The following is a 23171-nucleotide window of genomic DNA, read 5'->3' on the forward strand; positions in this document are numbered from 1 at the left end:
CCTTGGAGAGCCGGATGCACCCTGCAGTGTAGGAAAGAGTTAGGGTTAACCCCTCCCTCGTGTATCTAACTTACCTCTATTAATACCTAGGAAGAAAAACTCACAGCACTTCAGAAAGGGCTACAGCAATATGAAGCGTCTAAGTAGCGAAAGGAGATACCAAAATAATCTCCTGCTTCTCATCCCCAAGCCACTTAAGTTCCACTAGGATGTTACACAAAGTAAAATCCACTGGACATCTGTCACCTGGAAGACCTAGAGCACTAGCGCAAAGTTGAGATTCTAGAGCCCCACGGCAAACCTCCCAAATGTAAATCGCTATGAGTGAAAGGCAGACTGCACGTTAGTAAGCGTCCCTCGGTCACACGTGCAAAAATTTAAGAATGAGTCTTCCCATTTCCTCTGAGTACTATTGGGTGGTTGGTACAGATTTCGCTTCCTTGGGAGAGAAAGTGAATTGTTAGCACCTGTACAATTCCCTCAAGACGTGTGAGGACTTGTAGAGCCTCAGGAAAAGGATGCTGTTCTCGGGCCGCCAGCATCTCCTAGGCACAGGCTCCAGGAGTCCCCTCGCTTGGACACCCCAAGCTCCAGGGTGACCAGCTGCTGAAGCCATGATGCCTTTGAACACATTTCATCATCTTTTTGGTGATTTAATTTTTTAGAATGCAAAAGAGCAATGAGAAGGTATTGGTATTGGTCGTGGTGGTAGGGTTCCATGGGGTGACAATGACATCCACACCCAGCCTGAAAGAGATTTTCCTTGTTAACCAGTGGAATGAAAAGGAAATGCCAGTATTTTCCTTGGCTGGGCTGGCATACCAGGTATGAGCACCCTAGCATGGGAAAGCCTTCTGATATCAGAACACACCTTAGTGGAATTTTTAGAAGTCCTCACACCGTGTTTTAAAAATGGTGTCTCTGAGTTTAAGTGCGGTCTGGGGCCACTTGGGAGTATTTGCTCACTTCTGGGTAAAACTGCCAGTTGTCTGAGGTTTGGAAGTGCCTTGTTAATCGGGGAAAGATATGAACTGAAGTGGTCACTATCGTTACTTATGGAATTAAAAGTCTCACCGAAGAATTCCTTAGGCAAGAAGCCCATAGCCTCTTATGAGACAGCTTGAGCTCGCCAAGTGGCACAGTCTGGGTCCGGAGGGAGGCTCAACTGTAACTCAGACCTTGTTCCCACAGGACTGGGATTTGAGAGCCCTGGGTTCTGGTTCCAGCGATGCCGGTGACCTGGGAGCCCCACACCTCTCGGGAAACCCCAGCCATCTCACATCTTTGCTTCCCGTCTATAAATTAAAGGGGCAGACGTGGTCGCCCCAAAGGCTCATGGGGGTCTGAGACTCCAGATACCAAAGGGTTTTCAGATGAAAGATCATCTGAAACCAAAAAACATGGAAAAGAAACACAGGCAAGATTGAAAAACACAGTCTTGGAGAGCAAGTATTTAACCTTCTCTCTGATCTGAAACACACAGCCAGGAGAAACTTCTGGAAGTGATTCACGGGAGCAGGTGGTGTACGTGGGATGGAGTGAGGGTGCCTGCAGGGCACCCCAGGTACTCCCCTGGCCCACCATGCCCCATTGCCATTTCAGAGCTGTTAAACTGGGACCCGAAAATGTCATTGAAAAAAATCAAGAGGGGGTATGTGTGCAGGGGGGGGAGGGTGAATGGTGTATCCCTGGGGGGAGAAAGTCACCATGCACACTACCATTGATTAATTGAGTGATTTTAGTCAAGTGAATATTGATACATGGCAGGAAAAGCATGAAAATAAAATGAACACATACGGGAAAATTACTATTAAGTGATAACATCAAAACATCTGGTAAAATGCAGTTTAAAAAAACAACACACAAATGAAATGGAATGTAAAACATTTTCACAGTATTCAAAGCTTTTATAAGAGATTTAGACTCTATAAGAGGAGTGCTACATGGAGGAACTAGGGAAAACAGGAATCGTGTCTGTGTCCTGTGTATCTGCTGGTGACAGGTCAGGAGGGCCAGTACGTTATTCCAGGGGAGTCTCTTCTAAAACAGAACATCTGAGCCCAACACATCCACGGGGTGAGAGCCAAGCAACTAGTTACCTGGAGTCTGATGAGAAAGACGGATTCTAGGTTTGAGCAATGGAGTTTCTGTAATTCCCAGATCCAGATGCCTTCGGGAGCCCTCGGTGCTAGTTCACCGGCACCCAAAGCCAAGTATGACATAGGAGGCTCTAAAAATAAAGCCTTCGTGGAATTCTCACCTCACTTTCTGTCTCCTAAGATAAGTACTAATATTCTTCAAAGATTTAGCTGCGTCCTGCCCATGACCTCACTGCATTCCACGTAGAATGCTTATTTTAAAACCTCACAAATATGACCTTTGCACGAGCAATAATGACCAAATCACATACAGACTCTTTTGGAAAGCGTGAGCAAGCCAGAGTCCGCACATCAGTTTTGTCACATCCTTTGTTGAGGAAAACAAAGATCTGTGATCACATGCAGCTTTGGACCCAGAGCCCCCCTTTGCCCTGCGATGGCTGTTGCGTGATAGTCAAGGCTGCCCCGTGATAGTCAAGGCTGTCCCAACTCCACAGTGAGACTCAGTCCCGGGACTCTGGCTGGAGTCAAATCTGCAGTTGCAATTCACATTGCCAATTTATTTGGAATTCTCTCTGAGAACCCTGCTTCCTATCTGAGAACTCCCATTTAGAGGGTCCACCTATCCTTTTATAACCTTTCTGCGGCAACTGCAATGCGCCACACGACGTCTCTCCCAAGGCCCCCACTCTGGACAGAGGCCTTGTTGCCTGACCCGCGCTGTCCAAACAAGCAGATACACATGAGCACTGAACTTTTGAGTTAATCAACCCAAACTAAGACCCAGATCCACACGTTCATGAAATTGCTCCAAATTTCAGTTGACAGTAGGAAAGTAGAATATTTCTAATTAACTAATATATATACACATTTTTTAAAAATCATCCAAAATTACAGGCAAATCACGTAAGATCCCCAACACTTTATGATTAAAGGTCAGAGAACCCCCCCAAAAATGTATAAAACGATGGGTCACTAATTGTCAGGGGTTCATTAGATCGGGATAACCCTCAGGTAGGTAACGAAACTGGCAGGTTGGTTTTCAGACTGGAGTCTTGGGAAGTTAACAGAATCTTGCCCTGCTTCTGTGTCAGGCAGAGGCCATGGGGTGATGACTTCCGGCCCCACTGCGGCATCAGATTGGGTAGAAACATTCACCCAGAGGGAGAGTCACTAAAGTCCTTGAGGTGTTACCGAGAATTAAGAATCAGGCTTGAGGGAGAAATTAACATTAATTTGGGGGGGGGGGGGATTACTTCCTATACACTGAACAAGAGGAGTCAAGTTGCTTCCGTGAATGGGTTTACGTACATCACTTATTAAACACAATGGCGTTGCGAATTATCTTAGGGCCCCTGGGGGAAATCCGCAGATGCTTTGCCTTTTAAATGCCCTCCTTGGATGGGGACCCTGGTAGCTTAACTTTCCCTCTGCAGAAATGAAAAAAAAACAACAACAAAAAAACACAACATTTTTTAAGTGCAGGAGGACAGGCAGGCAGGCTCTTCTGAATTTCTCTGACCTCTAGGCAATGGGGTTCAAAGAACTCCATTTCTTCACCGGAAAGACAGAAATGGGATGTCCTGTGAGTTCTGATTAGCGTTGTGCTGGGGTCAGAACCTCCCACAGCTACACTCCCAGGAGAAACCACCTCCCACAGGAAACGCCCAGAGAGACGGCCGCTCAGCTGCAAAAGTTGCCTGAAAAGCACCAAGAGACCCCGGTCTTACCACACCTTTTCAAATGCTCAATGGAGACTTTTTTTTAAACACTCTTGAAAAATAAGTGGGTTTGTTGGTTGCTTTAAAACAATGTGAAGTGACCAAACAAGGGAATTAGAACACTGAGCACTTCATCCAATGACAATTCACCCTAGATTAGCAATTTGCTGGACTGAAGTTATTTCTGTTTTTCTCCTTTAACTCTGTTTTTTGAAAACCCCTAACCATTGCCTTCTCGGTCTACAAATCATCACCCCCGTCACCCCAAGGCAGGCCCCTGCTGCCCTCCACGTGTCAGGAGGTGAGATCAAACCTGAGGCTGCTGGTCACCACCTCCAGGGCATCTGAGACTGGCTGGTTCCTATCAAAGACAGACACTCGACCAAGCCACGCAGATCCCTCCCTTTCTTCTCCCTACGTCTCAAGCTCCTCCCACACCTGTCACTCTCTGGAACGGATCTTCGGTGGGGAGCGGGGTGTGTGTCTGTTTCTGTCCACAAGGGACAGAAAGAGAAACTCCTCTAGAACTGACAGCCACGCATCTTGCCAACAGTTAGAACTTTCTAGCTCCAAAGGTGTAGATTAGCTGATAGATCCATAAGCAATCTGTCGTGACACAAAGAGAGAGGCAGAACCTAACGTTTGCTGCCGCCTCTCACGTGCTTTCTTTACAGCCAGCGTTTTCCTTGGTAGTGACTGCGTCTCTGGATGGGATGGTCCTGCACCTCCCTTCCCCCGGGGGCGTGCTGCTCCACACAGGAGGTCTTCAGAAGCTTCCTAATCTACATGGTTTCCTCACCTGGGCCCGCAGCTGTAAATATCAGCTATATTGGGGTCTGGAGGCTGGGGATGGAGGGAGGGGGTGGGGGGGTGCTCCAAGGGCAGAGCAACTGGAGTGCGACGCCCTCCACCTCGAAGGAGCAGGGGGTGTGAACCGCCGCGGGTCCCGGGGGGTGTCGGCTCAGCCCCCACCCTCCCCCCACCCCAGGCTCCCTCCCCAACCCGCCCTGGGAGCATCACTTGAAGACCGACTGGAAAGTGGGACATTCGTGGTTCTTCATCTTCTTCATGAAGTTTTTGAATTCCTTGTTTTTCTTGTCCCACTTGTGAATGGCGGTCAGCAGGTACTGGCTCTTCACCTTGCGGCCCATGATGAGGAAGTGGTGGCTGAGGTTGTCCAGCTGGTGGCAGGGGCAGTCGGCCCCGTTCTTCAGGTACAGGACCAGCTTCTTCAGCTCCTTCTTCTTGATGGGCCCCAGCTTCAGGGGCTTCTTCTTCTTGGGGACAATCTTCTTGTCGCCATTTTCCTTTTTCACTTCTTTGATTTTCATCCTCAGGGCTAGAGAGGTGGAGGCCCGGGGAGGGGCGGGGGGAAGAGGAGAGAAGGGAGAGAGAGCGTTTTAGAACATGCCTTTTCAACAGAAACCACAACCCACCTAGGGGCGGAAGAGCAGAAGGAATAAAAGGCAAAGAGCACCTAAAAGAGGGAGGCTCTATCTGTCTATTCTTTAGATAAGGACCGAGGTCTCATTCTGCCTTCACGTACCGATACTGTCCGCTGGTTCTGCGGAATTGGATAGTATCCCAGTGGTTGCCACAGGATGCCGTGGGAGTCTCAAATAAATGTTCAAAACCAATTCATGTGTCTCTTTTTTAAAACTCTGGGACTCAGACTCTCATACAATGTTTTAAGAGAAGAAGAGGATCACCTAATCTAATCAAATCCATATAACTGAATGCTACTGACATCAGCACTCAAAGAAAAAACCTACTCTGAGGTTTTTGGGTTTTTTTGGTTTTGGTTTTTTGAAGGAGAAATTTATTGGCTTAGTTTTTTTAACATCCAAAGGACCTAACATCCTTTGCCAGTTGGGTCCTGGAAAGAAGGTAGACAAAACCTATGTGTGCACAGTCAGCAAGGGAAAACTGACTGCATCAAACGTCAAGATCCAAATTCGGCATCAGAGAAACCAGGATTCCAGCCGCTGTGCCTCCAAGGCGTTCAGACAGCAGGTACCATTGACGTGCTGCCCACCACTCATCAGCCACTAGATGGCGCCACTAGTGGGCTAGCCTATCCACCCTGTAAACCCAAGAACCAAACTCGACTTTGACCTCTCCACCCCAGCAAGTCCTGGTGAGGGCCTGATGGATAAATCCAGGTGGCGGTTCCTCAAATCTAACATGTGGTACCTGGGCTTCTTCCATCCTCAGCATGGCTCCCTGCAGAGAGGGAAAGCCAGCCCTCCCGCCGACTCTGCCTCCTGATCTCTCTGTCTCTACAGAGCCTGAGTCTACATAGAGTGTTTCAGGGTCAGTGTGCGGCCCACACACTCTAGTGCTGGCTACACAGGGTTAACTGGTGAGGATAAATTAGCACGGAGGCGTTCTATTCGTTGGAAATGCACCAGAAACACGAACACAGAGTCCCTATAACAATCAACTCCCCTCAAAGCCTGGCCAGCTGGGGCTCGTTCCAAAGGAGCTGGAAATCATTTCTAGATGCTGGTCACCAGATGACTTGTCCATCCTCTGAATTCCAAATTACCAAGCCCTCTCTTTTTAATAACTCAAAGCTTCCACCCACTCCATGAGGAAAGACTTGAATCCGAGCTACATAACAGTAGCACACGATTAGGAAAACATCTGGGTGTTGGCAAAAGTGCTGAGTATTTTCCACGCACTTCCTCAGTGAAACCTAATAACTCCGCGAGGAAGGCGCAATTACTTCCCCCATTTAACAGACGAGAAAACTGAGGCGTAAGGGTTACGTTTACCTGCTCAGAGTCACTGATCCTAAGCTTAAGCCCACGGACTGAATGTGCACCTGTAGTCACTGTGCTGTCCAGGCCGAACTGCAAAATTCTTTATAACGAAGCCAACCCTTAGAGCGCTGATTAAATGGACCAAGAAAATAGGGGAAAGGGGCTCAGGCTCTCTCCCCAGGGTCACCCACATTTCAAAATGACTCTACTTACGAAATGCTAAGAGTTTCTCCTGGTTGAAACGGGCTACTCTGGCAAAGGGAACACTGCCTTAGGGAAGGCTTTGTCATTTAACGTTTTGTTGGTTAGAAAGCACACCCTCGGCCACCCCACGAATTAGGAGGGAGAACTCCTAGGAATACGTCTTCAGTGAATGTGTCAAAATCAGGAAATGAAATGCGCTCCCATCACTTTTTCTTGCGGAAAGAGTTCCAGCCCTGCAGCCACGGAGCCCCATGTAATACCCTAGGCCCGTGGCCCTGAAGGCCCTTAAGAAAGACCTCACTCCCAAGGGTGGCAGAGGTCTGGGGACTGGCCCAAGCAGCAGAGGGTTAGCCCCGACCAGCAGGGGGGAGAGCAGTGAACGGGCATCCGCAGAGACCACCCCTCTGGGACGTCCACCCAGACCTGCCCCGATAGGCCCACCCCGGCTCGGCACCCCTCGCCGGCTTCTAACCCTCGTGCCTGCTGGGCCACCTGGGAAAAGACGTCGCCTGTGTGAGTGTATAGCTCGCTCATCAAGAAAGTTCTCCGTGGGCTTGAGCCAAAGGAGACTCCCCACCCAGGCCCGGGCAGGTCGGGGCTCCGTCTCTGCCCGCCCTCAGCACTGCAAGAACCCACTGACCCAAGGAAGGCGGCCGGGGACGGCAGGGAGGGGAGGCGGTGAGGACACCCTCCAAGAAGTGCCCCCACGTGTCGCGTGACTCAGGGTCTAAGGCTGGGATCTGAGCGTTGCTGTGGGAGCAATGGATGACATCACCCGTGGGGACGGATGCATTTCCAGTGACAACCGGGCACCCTCTTTTCTGCAGAGAAGTGAGTCATCATTTTTTTTGGAGAACCCACCATGTGCCGAGCGCAGGACAAGGTGCTCCCTGCGTGGCTCCTGACTTAACACACAGCAGCCATCGCGATCGCTGATGACGGTCAAGGAGAAGGACCCGGCGGGAGAGACAAGAGGGACAACACGGGGCCACACTTGGTAAGAAGAGACTCGGGACTGGAACCCGCCCCTGACCCCAAAGACCACGCTGGTTCCTACTCTACCATGACGGGGTTTCAAATGCTAGTGCTTCAGTGGAAACTATTTCCCTCTTTTGATTGTGTTGCTTTTAATCACAACTCAAATCAAAAATTAATGTTCCTTTGCCATGACCGTGTCAAGGAATTTCGTTTACATAGGTGGGGGCCCAGCGGGGAGAGGGGAGAGCAGTGATGGAAATGTGTTCTGCATTAGCTCTTCATCTCTTGCCACTTGGCTCGCTTTCTTCTCTTGAGGTGGGGAGAGTAGGGAAGGAGCAGGCACATGTGGCCAGAAATTACTGACATCTTTCCATCTTTCAGGGGTTTATTTTAGGGATGCAGATTACCAGCAATGTTTGGATAGGCGATTAGCCGTCCCAGGCTGAGGTTCCCCTGCCTGTGGGTATGTGTGCAACCCCCTACCACACCACATCCAGGGGCTGCTGGGACAGGGCCGGGGACGGATCACCACTTCCCCCCCCCCCCCAACCCAGCCTCCACCGTGTGGACACTCCGAACCCCCGGGGAGTTCGCCCACGGACTGGGTGTGCATTGCACACGGCACTGGGGGGGCAGGGAGGAGAGGCCCCAGGAGGCAGCAGCTGGATGTACAGCTGGGGTGCTGCCCCCGGAGCCCTGGGTCCTAGGTTCAGACTGTGGGACCACAGAATCTGGTTGTGAGCTCCTGGAGTCTGCATTTTCCAGGTGTAAAGTGTACAGTGCAGTCTGCCTGCTGGCCTGGCCGGCTGAGCGTCCAGAGGGCCGGGGCTGGGCAATTCCGGGCAGATGCTGAAGCACACCTGAGCACGGCCCCCACCCTGTCCCCATCCTTCTCTGCCTCCTCTCCTGCCTGTCTCCCGCCAGGCGATGATTATACAACTGCCTCAGGCCCTTGATCTCAGCTACCTGTGACAGCCAGACCCTGAGCTAAAACAAACCAAACAAACAAAACCCCTTGTTTGGTGTGTGTGTGTGTTTCTTTGTTTTTTAGTAGTAACATAACATCCTCCAGCAATAGAATATAACTCCTGCCTCTCACCTTGCTGGTCACTGCCAGCAAGAATTCAGAGACCAGGGACTTCCCTGGTGGCGCAGTGGTTAAGAATCCACCCGCCAATGCAGGGGACATGGGTTTGATCCCTGGTCCAGGAAGATCCCACGTGCTGCAGAACAACTAAGCCCGTGCACCACAGCTACTAAGCCTGCGTGCCGCAACTACTGAGCATGTACTCTAGGGCCTCCTATCCACAACTATTAAGCCCACGTGCCACAACTACTGACGCCCACAAGCCTAGAGCCCGTGCTCTGCAACAAGAGAAGCCACCGCAATAAGTCCGTGCACCGCAACGAAGAGTAGCCCCCGCTCGCCACAACTAGAGAAAGCCCGTGCGCAGCAAGAGACCCAAAGCAGCCAACAAATAAATAAATGAATGAATGAATAAATAAATAAATAAATTTATTTAAAAAAAAAAAGGAATTCAGAGACCAGAAACTTTGAAAACCCAAAGGTTAAGGTTGCAGTTGAGGGCAGTCTGTGTCTTTCTCCACAACCTTAAAATATATAAGCCCTTCCATTCAGGTAGACTCTGAAAGGTTCATCCCACTTGCAGTCACTGAAACCTTATTTTTTGCTCACAAAACGACACTCCCTTGGCAGCCTCCCCACAAAGCCTGGCCATTTCCTGAGGCTGAAATGAGCAGAGGAAGCTCGTTATACTCATCCCAAAACCACACTCTCTTCAAAACTCTCTTTCTCCTGACCTGCTTATGCTAATGTGGCTTCCAATTACCCAGACAGGGAGCCTGGACGAGAGGCCACTGTTGGCCCAGGGCCAGGCATTCAGATGATCGACAGCGTGGGCCAGGCATTCAGATGATCGACAGCGTGGGCCACGCGGTCACATGATCGACCGTGTGGAATTGCCGCAGGAATGTGAAAAAGGGCCTGATGGCGAAGGTGGGGAGGGGGCTGAGTCAGTCCCCAGCTTTGTGACTCATCTGATTACAGATAATGGTTACAGTGGAGAGTAGAGAACAGAGGAAAGAAGAGAAGGAGGGACCTTCACCGGGGAGTTCTTGCAAAGTTATCGGAGGCACAGATGAAAAACCAGGCCGCCCAGTGTCTCAGAAGGCACGGGGGAAGGCGCTTCAAATGGAAGAAATGTTCCTTTATCCCTAATGCTGCAGAGTCTAAGAATGAGTGTGGGACCAGATCTCTGGCCTTGGCAATGGGGCGGGGCGGGTTGCTGATGACCTGTGGGAGCCAGGATCCCAGGGGGCGAGGGAGAGTCCCAGAGAGCTAAAAACCAATGGGAAGTGAAGAGGTTTCCCATCCTGACAACCACCGAGCGTCTGGGATGTTTGTGAGGAGTTACTGCTGGCCACTTCTAGCCAAACATAGTAGATTGAGCACACAATCATTTCCACTCCTCTAAAATTATAGTTGAGAAAAAGTTATAAACACCCTCAAGAAAATGGTAAAGAAACAAGGACATCCCATTTAGTATAACAGAAAGCAAATGGATGGTGGGTCCTGGCTTGACGCGAGAAGAAAAGCTGAAACCCAGTTGCTAACATGGGGGACTGAGTGCAAGAAAGCAGCAGATGCCGCAGCAGGACCCAGAGATGCTTGTGCACTGGGGCTAAGGTACCTCCCGTACCTTAGAGACTGTGGAACACAGGAACTAAGCGTGCGTCAGGGCGCCCCGGTACACGAGCCTGGCCACACGCCCAGACGACCGCCCCTCACCAACTCCAGCAGCTGCTGGAGGCTTATCCTGCACAGAAGGTTTGAACCAGACAGACTGGGCTTGTGGACACCAGACTCACAGGACGATGGGTGGGAAAGAGCTGCCCCCACACCAAAGGATTAAGTGAAAGTCTGCGCAGTGAAGAGTGAGACCCTCAGGACACTACAGCTGTATCCCCAATCAGAGGATTGCGGGGTTTGTATTTACAGAAACTAGCAGCCCCACAGAAAAGACCTACAGCTCCCCCCAGCAAAATTCTAAAATGAGGCACAACAAATCACAGGCCAAGCATACACACAAAGAGCTCCAGTTTAGTGCCTTCCTCTTAAACTCACTTGGCCAGCCGAGAATCAGCAGGCATTTAAAGGAAAGCCTCTAAATGCGAACAAGCGACCAAAATGTGCAAAACACGCAGAAAAAAAAGAAATCGGAGATGACAGAGACAAGGTAGGGTGTGGAAGAAAACTTTTTACAAAGATAACAGGAGGGATTGTATTCATGAAACCGGAACAGAATGCTATTAAAAAGAATGTTCGGAGAACCGAAAGAGCATTTGAAGTTTTAAAAGGTAAGAGCAGAAATAAAGAAGGCAACATGAGTGCTTTAAGATAAGGTTGGGACAAAATGTCAAAGAGATGGAAACAGGAGAAAGAAAGATAAAAGAGAGGATCAATACAGGAGGTTCAACATCCGAATAAGAGAAAACACAAATGGGAGAAAATGCCAAAGAAATAATACAAGACACATTTTCTAGAAATGAAGAATACAAGTTCTCAGATTAAACAGTGCCCAGGTCAATGAATCATAACATTTAGAAACACCAGAGATAAACAGAACTTATAAAATCCTCCAGACAGAAAAAGAGAGGATGTCTCTACTGCAAAGGACCAGGCTTCAGAACAGCATGGGATTCGTCGACAGCTACACTGGAAGCCGAAACAACTTCCAAATTCAATATTGAGCCAAACAATTAATGTAGGAGAGGAGAATAAAGACAACCTCAGACATTCAATGGTTAAAAACCATTGTCCATGTATCTGCTCTTAGAAAACTGCTCCAAAAATGCAGCACAAGACCCAGGATCAGGAAACTAAAGCTCTAACATAAGATCAAAGCAATGGAAGTCTTAGGATGGTTTTTCCAGAACAACTGTGTGGCTGGCTTAACGCTCGACCAGTCCAGACTGAAACAGGAGGAAAGAGGGATGGATGTACACCTGCAGGAAGGTTTGGGGCTGAATTCAAAACAGAAACCTGAGGCACCAGGAAAATAAAATGAGGCAACTACTATCTCAAGGGAAAACAAAACAGTGTGTAATAAAAGAAATGTAAATGCAGTACACTACACAGCTCGGCTGCAAAGAAAACTCACATAATTATAATAAATTAAACACTGAATATCAACTTAACCAAAAGTGTGATATAACTATTTCGAAAAGAACAAGAGGGAATAGAGAAAATCAATAAATCGTGTCTAAAAATTAAAACAAAGAATTTAATCAAAACTTAAAATTGTTTAAAAGTTAAAATTAAGAAATGAAAGTGAGACTCATAAATCTTTTTCTTCACCAACAGAAAATCAATAAGTAATGCCTAAATATCAAAATGAAAAATGAAAATTAAGTATGGTATTTATCTACTCTGTTTTGCTAACTCTCATAAGAAGTCGCTAAAATAGATGAAAATTATTACTTCTGGGTTGTGGGAATTCATGGTCAGAAGGCACAGGGCAGAGGCCTGCAGTTTTTTGTTAAAGCCTTTTAACACTACTTGACGTTTTAAATTGCATTTATTCTGAGGCAAAAAACTTAAGATTTTAACAAAGCTTGCTGCCTAGTAAAGAACTGAAATGTATATAAAATGTCAAAGAATCACAAAATGGAAGCTCTTAAAAGAAACACAAAGATTACATTTCCAGCCCCTTCACTCCCCATTCAACTGGAGCAGGTTGGCGTTACTTAGGGCTTCTCAGCAAGGGTTTTGTTTGAGTAAGAATTCTGCTTTTTCCCACCGTTTATTTGGGAGGAGGTGGGGGTAGCCTATAGAGCTTGTCAAGTCGATCATTTTTCAGATAAAAAAACCAATTAGGTTAGAATTCGGATTATTTACTTTGAATGGAAAGGGATGTGAAACCTGGTTCGGCTGAATAGCCTGCCCGAGGCTGGAGGCGCTCTCTCCCAGAGCTCATGTTTTAGTCCCCATCTCCTCTGAGCAAAGAGCAGGAAAGCATGGGGTCCCTGCAGATGCCGAGGGCAACTGAATCAGATACACTGGCTCCAACAGGTGCTAATAAAAAAATCCTCTCGGGCAGGTAACCCACCACATAGCCTGACTCCTGACTTGCTTCCTCTCCTGAATTACTTTCTCTGGAAGACAGGGCTGAAGTTCCCAAACAGATGATCTGAGCAGCAGGGGCACAAGACTGACGAACTCTCTACCGAGTGGCCTGTTCCCAGACCCCAGGACCAGGCAGGGCCCAGAGCATCAGACCTGTGGGCTCGGCCTACCGCTCTCAGCCCACCCAGCCTCCCAGGGGAAGAGGCTGTCCAGATAGCAAGACCTCACCAGGCAGTCGGACAGAGAGGACCTGCTTTTCTGCGTCGTGGCCCCACCTTCACACACCTCTTGGGTGGGCGACCCTGAAGCAGAAAGCACCATCCCCAAAGCCAAGTGTGTGCTGCGTGAGGGTGGCGCTCGGAGAAACCGCTGCTGCTTCCAACACAGAGCAGAGGGGTCTGGGCGCCGCGCAGCCTGGCGAGCAGGCCTCGGCATCCACAGGAGTCCTGCTGACAAAGGCCCTGCAAAGGCAGCTCAACAGACCTCCGTTCCCAGCAGGGGCCGGTGTTTGCATCATTAATTCCTTTAGCAAAGAAAAGGGACTTGAGCTTGGTCACAATACCGCAGACTCTCTCCCCGACCCCAAACCACACGCTGTATCTACTGACTACAGGACAGACGCTACAAAAAAAAGAGAGAGAGAGAGAGAAACCAAACCAAAACAAATAAACAAAAAAAGATTGAAAGCAGCTTTTCTTTTCCTCTCATTTACAAAGAAACGGCAGATGTAGAAAATGCTCCTGAAAGACTTCTTTGGGGCAAATTATTTAAGAGAAATCGTCCTGTTTTCTGGATCCCAGACATCTTGGGGGGGGGGGGTCAGGCAGAAGAGTGGAATTTGCAACTTTAGGCACCCCCAACACACTCGCAAGCACTCGCACCCCCAGCACGGCGGCGGCAGTGTCAGCCACCCGGAACCCCGCTGCCTAATTGCTTGATTTCATGGACTGTGTTAAATCCGCACTGATTGAAGCTAATGGTGCAAAGTGGAGACCCCGCTCGGAGAGCAAAGGGCTGCCTGGTGTGGTTTTATTCGGGAAGACGTGTGCACCGCGGCCCCGGCAGCAGGGGCTCGGGCCCCTCTCCTTCCCAGTAAGGACCGCATCCCTCCTCCCTGCCTCCCCCGAGCACGCGGCAGGAGAATAGGAGACTGGCTTAAATAAAGTCAATCGAGGGGACTGATGGAACACTGGCTCCACGTCCAGGCCAACCGGCCAAGGAAAACAGTCCTCCTGCTGGAGGGGTCACTGCTTTTCCCTCCCCCCCCCCACCCCGTTCCACTTCCCAGTGTCCGCCCACACGGCACGTAGGAGCGTGCAACGGTCTCTTGGAAAGTAAACGACGGGAGTGGGTTTCGGAACCGAGCATCGGGAAAGCCATGAGCGAGCCCTGGCTCTGAGAGGTGCTCGAGAGACGGGTCCTCCGTCTCCTGGGGGGGCTTGTTAAAATGCAGATTGCCGGGCCGGCCCCGGAGCTTCGGATTCCGCGGCCACGGGACGGGGCCTGAGAACGTGGATCTCTAACCCGTTCCCAAGTGCTGCGGATGCTGCTGGCCTGGGAACCACGCTCGAGAACCACTGCTTCAAACGGTTTGAGGGTGGGGATAGGGTGGCCTTTTTGCTCGGTCACCTGGGTTGTTCACAGCGACGCGTTCTGAGGACTCGTTCTTGGATGGTGTTAAACTTACTGGAGGCCCAGGGCAGCCCTCCAAACTCATTACAGCTCAGGCTGAAGTCAGCATGGGCAGGTCCAAGGGCCCAGCTGACCTTGGGCAAGCTGATCTAGTGCCATTTTCAGAAACGCTAAGCTCTCTGGGGCCCCTACCCCACAGAGGTGGAATCTTGCAAAGTTAGGAAAACCAAGGCTTTGACAGCATGAGGCCACACATTTCACAGGCAAGGACTCTCCGTCCAGAGTCAGCCGACTCCGGCTTCTGGCTGGGACTCCATCCCTGACTCTTTGCACAAATCACTTATTTGGACCAGTTAATCTCAATTTCCATTCCAGCACTGGCAATCTGTCTAAATCTTCGTATTTCCTTTCTCTGTCTTGAAATCCAATATAGATCATCCAAGGGAAAGTATCCTCGGTCTCAGAGGGTACCGGCCGCCCTCTCCTGCTCACAGCGCCTGGGGACCCCGCCGACAGTGGCCACAGCCCAGGCCCACAGTGAACACAATGGCACGCGTCCAGCCCTGACCGTGGAGCTATCTAAATTCAAAGACAGCCCCAAAAAAGCATCTCCCAGCACGGCGGCAGGCAGGTCTTCACACGATCCCATCTGACCGATGGGAGAAGAAGCCCGGGAGTGCCCTGATGCCTTGGCTGGAACATCCCAGAAGCGGCTATGAGTCAGGCCTCTGAGAAACCGGCGGCAGGCACACCTCAGGCCTCAGCCCTTCGCCGTTTGCATAGTTGATCCCTGCGAAGGCAGAGGGTGTGCTCCAGACAAAACGTATGCTTTTCCTACCCATCCTTCCGGCCAAGCTACAGACCATCTTCTCCCTGACGCCTCCCCAGCCCAGTCCAGCCTTGACCTTCAGGCCCCACCCCCACCGTCTGCATCTTGACTCAGCACAGGTGGTAACTGCCTGTGAGGGTGCCTTCCCGGCCCCCTCCTGCCGTCAGCCTGAATGCCTGGCCCACCTACCCACCCCTGTCCACAGACTAGTGCGTGCCCTGCACGTCCCAGAGCTCAGCTAACACTGATCAGATACACAAATGAACAAAGGGACGCAAACAGCACGGTCTGCCCCCAAGTTCACGGCCTCACTGGTGAGACTGGCATTATTGGGGCAAATGTCGGCTTCAGCAGCAACAACAACGGCCAACAGCTACTTGCCGGCAGGCCCTGGTCCAGGCACTTTGACGCATTAACTGGCCGAATTCTCTCGCGACCCTGTGGGGGGGGAACCCTCCTGATAACCGGCTTGCTGATCAGGAGGCTCAGGCAGGATGGCTCAAGAAACTGGTCGAGGTTCCACGGGTCAACGGTAGAGCTGGGATTTGATCCCGGGGAGTCCAGTGTGTAAATAATCTCAACAAGAAACTAACTGCCGGGATGAGTGGAGGCGAGGCCAACGCCATCCATGCCTGAAGCACGGACGGTGCTCCGCCAAGGTCCAGGTGAACCAGACCTCGTGTGAGGCCTGGGCTGGCGGCCGCTGCAGCCTAAGTCTCACTAATTCTTCCCCAACACGCAAATGTTCTCTAACGATGGAATACTACTCAGCCATGAAAAAGAATGAAATTTTGCCATTTGCAGCAACATGGATGGACTTGGAGGGCATCATGCTAAGTGAAATAAGTCAGAGAAAGACAAATATTGTACGATGACACATATGTGATCTTAAAATCTAAAAATACAGCTAACTACTGAATATAACAAAAAAGAAGCAGACTCACAGCTATTGGAACAAACCAGTGGTTACCAGTGGCGGCGGGGGGGCCGGGGGGACGATGGGGCTGGGGGAGGGGGTGGTACACTGGGTGTGAGATGGGCTCAAGGGTGTCTTGTACAACACAGGGAATGTAGCCAATATTTAGTAAATGGAAAGGATCTTTCCAAAATTGTATACAACAATAGATAAAATAAATGGAATGCTGGCCTCTGCTCTGCTGTCTAGGCTAAGGTCCTTGCTCCCGCTGAGCTCAGTGGACGGGCACGAGGGATGGCCGGTGGTGTCGGCCCTGAGCTCGGTGTCCTGAGTCCTGCTTCCAGGTCCTCTGACTTTCACTGAATCTCTTTTCTTTCTCTCCACCCACCTGGAGTCCCCTACACAGGTAAGGGGGCAGATCTGGGTCCTGAGAGCCGGGAGGGGACCGTGTGTGGGGGGAACAGAGTGATGGGACGGGGAGCCCCACTCAGGGCTTTTTTCTGCTTCTCCAGGAAAACCACTTGTTAAAAAGAGACAAAAACAAAAATAAATACATCCACAAACAACTTCCCCATGCCTGTGGAGGCCGCTGCCCCCTGGGGCCGAGTTGGCCCAGAGGAAACCCCCCAGGGCAGCAGGGCGGATGGGCCAGGACTCGGATGACAGGCACAGAGCTTCATGGGCGGCAGCCGTCTGACCACAACCTGGGGCAGCACCTCCCCGACGCCCGCAGGCACGCCTACCGCTCAGGCGGCAAATGCTTCCCATGTGTTTATCAAGCTCCTGGCTCTGGAACCAACAGCTTTTCTTTAATGGACCCCACGACGTCCCACATGTGGTGCATCCCTTCCTGCTGAAGACAGTGCAGACCCTGGGGTTCAGGGCGATGGCGATGGCTCAGTCTGGCTCCCCAGCGTCCGGCTCCCCGGCAGGCGTGTGCTTTACTGGCAGCGGTCAGGAGGGCTGGCTGTCTGAGCCCACACACACACTTGCCACCCGTTGTTCCCCCAGAGCTGGGACAAAGCAGAAGAAGTTGGGAGGCTGGGCGGGCCCCCCTGGATCTGCTAGAGAACAGAGGTCACTGCCCCGCTCACGCTCCAGGCATCGGGGACTGATGTCACAACTACCGACCAGGGAAGGTGGCAGACGAGTGTCACCTGGCCCACGATCAGAGCTCCGGCACCAGCACAGCCACTTCAGGACACAGAATGCTCGAGCTCACGGCCACCACGCGGCCGCTGCAGATAAGCTGGTACATGGGAGGCACCCTGTCACCCGTCAGGTGCTGCACAGACACCAGTGCCCGTTTCGCTCTTTGGTGAACAGATGTACATAGACACCACGTACCCAACAGCCGCCCCGCCAACTTGTCCTAATTAGAGGGTTTGCTATGAAACCATCCTTCACACGGCGTGCACGCCTGCCTAATTATGATTGGTAGCCCAAGGGGTCGAACGCCCTCCGTATGAAGAACTTCATTTGCGCAGAAAGATGCGGTTTTAAGATCCAAGCCCCCTGGGCAATGCTGCTGGCCATTTCCTGGCGTTCTGATCTACCCTGATCCTGATTTCTCCAAAGTTCCTCCCTCCTATGAATGCAGATTTTGTGCTTCACGTTCAACAAAGAAACGGTTTTGAAGGTGTTCTTATTTTTCTGAAGAGCTTCAAATTAGCTGCGAGGTCAATCATCCATGTGCTGGAGGCCTTCAGGGGGCTGCGGCCAGGGGCACAGAGGGGGGCTCCAGGGCCCCTCTCACTGCCCTTTAGAATCTGGTTCCAAAGATGCCTTGGGAGCCGACCTCCCCCCACGCCCCCACCTGACCTCCCCCACGTCTGCACCTGACCTCCTCCCCAGGTGCTCACCTGACCTCCTCCCACGTCCGCACCTGACCTTCCCTGCCTTGGCTGAGGGGAGACATCCTCTTACCCCTGATGCTCTAGACACCGTATCCCGAGGCTCTTGGTTTTCTGCGGCACTATTCCCAAGCTTGCCTGTCATGTTAGAAATCAGCCTTGTAACACCCCTGCCCCCAGCAGCTAAACAACAGAGCCCCTGGCTATATCTGGAGCTGCTCCCTGCTTCCGGGTGGCCACCAGGAGCCAGGCCCTGCTGCAGGTGACACGGCATCCTGTGGGTCACCATCTCACATCTAGAATTTCCTGTGCCAGGCCAGGTACTCCAGACCAGCAAGGCGTTCTTCCTTGCAAACCCCTTCCAAGATCCGGGCATCGGTACCCACCACGTGAAGCTGGCTTGCTGTGTCTGCGGGCCCATCGTGCCTCTGACAACAACCACCCTCCGCTGCCACCTCCCAAGTCCACCTTAGGGACCCCTGGTCCTGATCACAAGTGTCAGGCACCGTCCTTAGGGCCTTAGAGTTAATCATCACGGAAACCTGGTGAAGTCGGGACTAGTATCATTCACCTTGTAAGACGAGGATTTCGACTACAATTTTCCAGAAGACACTAGCTGGTAAGTGACAGAGAACCAAGAGTCAGTCTCAGGCAAGTCGGCTCTTTCCTGAGAGTTGGACAGTGTCCCCCCAAATTCACGTGCACCTGGACCCCGAGAATGAGCCCTTATTTGGAAATGCACTTTGCAGATGCCATTCGTTAGGATGCAGCCAGGAGGGGGCCTGGAGAAGATCCCCCCCAGGGCCTCCAGAAGGACCCACGTCTGCACTCTGGTCTCCTGAACGGTGAGAGAAGACAGTTCTGGTGTCCAAGCCCCCCAGTCTGCGGTAATGTGTTACAGCAGCCCTGGCAAAGTAATACAAGCCAAATGCAAGCCTGCTGCAGACGCGGCCAGGGCCTCCCGCGGAGAGCACCCCGCCGCCTTTGGTGAGCAGGCAATCCCAGCAAGTGCAGGCCGGCAGGACAACACGGCGTGGGCAGCAATGTCATCGTCCGTACCCACAGGGAACAGGCCAGGGGACACTGGGTAAAGGCCCCGATGTCCATCCAGGAAGAAAGTGCACAGCGAGCGTCTCATGGGATGATCGCAGTTCTTCCTTGAGGTCAGACACCCTTCCACACACCCAGAAAGGTCAGTCGTGCCCCAGGAGTAAGAAGGGGCCAAGCCAATCCAGGCCCTCCTCCCCCAGCCCAGAGGCCCCTGTGGACCAGCTTCTATGATGAAGGTCTGGGTAACATTTCCTTTGAAGAAGGTTCTGCTTCATGGCATGTGTGTGTTTAAAGAACACTAAGTTAGCTAAATGGGAAAAGAGTTTGAAAAATAGATACATATATGTGTATAACTGAATCACTTTGCTGTACACCTGAAACTAACACAACATTGTAAATCGACTATGCTCCAATATAAAATAAAAAGGTTTTTCTTTTTGAAAAAAAAAAAAAAAAAAAAAAAAAGAACACTAAGTTAGGACATGGAAGCACATTCTGAGAGCAACATGGGATTTAAGAGGCCGGCCAGCCAGAGCCTTGTTCCAGAGATCAGCGAACAGGGGCTGCAGGGATCTCTGTCTCAGCTGCCCACAGCTGATCAGGAGCTGGAACCGGGACCCCCGCTGCCCCCTCTCCTCGATCCCGAAGCACGGCTCTTCAGTGCACACTCCATCACAGAAGGAAGACCCTCGGCCCCTCAGGCTCCCGCCCATGTGATCACGCAGCCCCTTCCCTCCTCTCGCCCTGCTTCAAGGGCCAAAACCAGAAAATCGAGATGCAGCTGGGCTGAAGTACAACCTCAGCTCCCTCGTAGATCCAACACTTCCTACGAGAAACGTGGCTGTGGTGAAGGAAGAGAGCCGGGGCCAGAGGTCCCTCTGCCAGCCCTCCATCCCTTCAAGGAGAACCTGGCCCCTCACTCTGGCCCAGGACCACCCGTCAGACAGAACAGCAGGCTGCAGCCCCGCACTCCATCCCCCCCCCCAATCCAGGAAACTCTTACTGAGCAACCCTGGGCCTGTCCGGGTGAGTCCCCGACCTGCCTTCCTCTGGGGGGCCTTTTGGGGTTTCAGGGGCTTGGGCAGCAGGCTGTACTCCCGTGCATTCCCTCATGAGAAAGCCACCCAGGAAATGGGCTCCCAGACCTCATATTCCCCCAGCGACCAGCCCCGGGGGGTAGGGTGGGGACACCAGCGACCCCACAGGCCACTGCACAAGTAGCTGTGTGTCAGCGTCTGTGTCGGAGTTTTGGGGTGTGGGCCTCCCTGGAATTTCCACACCCAGGGCTCCCAGGGAGGAGCAGGCAGCTTCTCAGCTCGGGCTGGGGTTCCTCGCTCTATGGCCCCAGGGGCCAGGCAGGGGCACAGAGAGCTCTCGGCTGGTCCAGACGGGATTCCAGCCACCAACCCACTCGGAAAGGGGGGACCAAGATGGGAATGGGGAACGAAAGAAAAGGAAAGCGCCCGTGCTCTGCGGGGCCTGAGTAATCAGAACAAGGAACCCTGCCAGAAGACACATTAAGTCTGTAAGAAAAGAAGGCTACAGGCGAAGAGCTGTCAGTCACGAGCAAACCCACACCGGCCACGGAGGCCCCTCCTTCCAGAGAAGCCTCCCCGCCCCGCGCACACGCAGTTACACAACTGGGAAGGCGAAGTCCCCAGGAAAGCTGATACCCAGAGTGGGGGGTGGACCAGATGGTCCCACCTACATGGAGAAAAGGGCAGGAGGGAGGCCCACCCGGGCCTGCACTTCACTCCAGGTCCATCGGCCTCCTTCCTGGCAACCGGAGGACCGGTCCCCGGGAGTCAGGAGCTCCAAGCCATTTGGTCTTCGCCACAAAGACACACAACTGGGATCAGCTTCGAGATTCTATGGTGCACACCTGGAGCTTGCCCTTCCCTCCTGAAGGGTCTACGCATGACATCAGGGACTCCAGGCTGGCATCCCAGGTTGCTGGGCGACCTGACCAGCTGGGGGCCCCAGGCTGTCCCTCCACCTTCCTTGGGGAAATCTTCCAATATCCTCCTGAGAAGGAAGGATCGCCCCCTGACAGAGCCACCTCCCCAGGGAAACCACTTGCAGGAGTGCAGCCAGCAGCTGCCCCGCGAACCACCAAACTACAGACTCTGCGGGGCTGGAAGGACTAGAGAGGCCCGCGTCTCTCCTGGCTTCCTGTGAGATGCAGGCCTCTTGAATTCACAGCCAAGAGGCCATGCAGCCTGGGAGCAGCTCCTGCAGTGGGGACCCCACCACCTGGTCGGTCAAGGTTTCATTTCCTCGACAAGCCGGGTTCTAACTGAGCTGCACAGCAGATGACTTCCCCCGGCTGGACAAGCCGGTCCCGGCTCTCTCAAGCCTGGTCCTCCAGGGACTTGTGGTCCTGATAGGCAAACACGGCCCTGCTGTTTGAAGGAGGATGCGGGAAGAGAATCGCCAGGCTCCAGGGAAACTGGGAGACGCCCAGCCTTGACCTCGCAGCCCCTAGCAATGATGCCTGCAGGCCACCTGCTGACGCTTCGTAGCTCCTGCCGGCACTAAGTATCCCCCACAGGCCACCACGGGCCAAAGGAATGCTGAGCACTCGTCCCACACTGGCACGGCACAGCGGGTGTCAGTAAGAGCCCCGGTCATCACCACTGAGGGACAGAGGCTTCCGGGTGTGCCCTGTCTATACCTGACTTGTCGTGGCCACGGGCCCCTCTTGGGGACAAGACTGACCCAAAGTCTCAGGCCCAGACGTTCTAAGTGTCCTCTCCTCTCGATGCTTTGAACTTCAGTCTTCAGGTAATATTTGCTCCCCTTGTGAACCCAGAGATGTCTGGGGGTGAGATCAGCATGTATTTTAATAACCTCTAAAATTATTTTTAAGCTCCTCTGAGAAAAACATCACCATTAACTATCCTGGTTCAGATGTGGTCCATCTGTAAAATGCATTCGCCCTTTATTTTTTCTTTTTTAAAGAAAGCTAAGTGTGTGGCATAGGTTAGAAATGCTTTAGGGACAAGCAGCCTTGCGGGGCTGCCCAGCAGAGCTGTAAGATGGCACCTGAGACCGTGGCCAAGGTCACAGGCTCGGTGTGGATTTGCTGTGTGAAAATCTAACGGGGTCTACGCACCAGTTCTGAGAAGTACACACTATTATCCCAATTTGGCAGGTGAGAAAACGGAGGCCCAGAGCACTAGACTTGGCCAAAGTCTCGTGGCTGATAAATTGTAGAGCCGGAATTGAAACTCAGCTGTGAGGTTTGGAAAGTCCTCCTTGGAAATCACCTGCACCGTGCCAGCAAACAGCTTTCCCACCAGGCTGTCTTCCCCGTGCAGGTGGAGAGGGTCCCCTCCATCCCTGGGTTTCTGAGGAAGCACAGGAGGGGAGGGGGACACGTCCAGGAGAGGGACCCCATCTTGGAGATAAGTCCAGGAGCAGGGCTGAGGTCGGGACGTCCAGCAGCCGGCCGGGGCGCGTCAGGGGATGTGGACCGGCCGTGGACCAGCGCCTCTCCTGGGGCAGTGGTCCCACAGCCCCACCCCAACCAGCTTCTCTGAGAGGGCCTCCCACTCACTGCTCAGCTCCTGCACACGCTTCCACACGGGCTGCTCTTCCACACGTGCCTGAGATGGAGACCCAGGTCCCTGGCGAGCAAAGAGGTGCCAGAAGAGACATTTATCAAGAAATGTCTTTAATAAACTCACAGAGTTTTGCAGAACAAAACCATAAGATTTCAGAGCTGGAAGGAGCCTTAGAAGTCACCCAGGGTGACGCTTTCAACTTGCTTAAGGAAACAGGCTCAGAGACGTTACTGGCTGACCAAGTCACATAGCTGTGCCCCGACGGCGCTGGGTCACATCCCAGGACTCCAGGCTTCGTGCGACTGTCTGTCACACTCCACCTTATCTCCTATCACAGAAGTTTTACATTTTGTTTCATTGTCGTGGTTTGTTTACAGGTGGGTAAACTGAGTCACAGAGCAGCCAAGCGACC

The 23171-nt window shown here is 52.1% G+C and overlaps 1 protein-coding gene across 2 annotated transcripts in view; it reads right to left on the bottom strand.

The window, feature by feature from the left end:
* Positions 1–3339: 3339 nt before the first annotated feature.
* Positions 3340–23171, bottom strand: part of SFRP1 (secreted frizzled related protein 1) — a 39672-nt gene continuing 19840 nt past the window's right edge. Inside the window, exons 5-6 of one of the 2 annotated variants that reach the window (XM_057697250.1) lie at positions 22753–22822; positions 22117–22543 (exon numbers count right to left, since the gene is read on the bottom strand). In XM_057697250.1, coding sequence (XP_057553233.1) covers positions 22459–22543; positions 22753–22822 — 155 coding nt within the window. In that variant the 3' untranslated portion in view covers positions 22117–22458. Of the gene's footprint in view, positions 5160–22116; positions 22544–22752; positions 22823–23171 lie in introns of those variants that run through there. The other variant, XM_057697251.1, reaches the window with a different exon arrangement.

This window comes from Hippopotamus amphibius, chromosome 10, assembly GCF_030028045.1.
Source record: "Hippopotamus amphibius kiboko isolate mHipAmp2 chromosome 10, mHipAmp2.hap2, whole genome shotgun sequence".
Lineage (NCBI taxonomy): Eukaryota > Metazoa > Chordata > Mammalia > Artiodactyla > Hippopotamidae > Hippopotamus > Hippopotamus amphibius.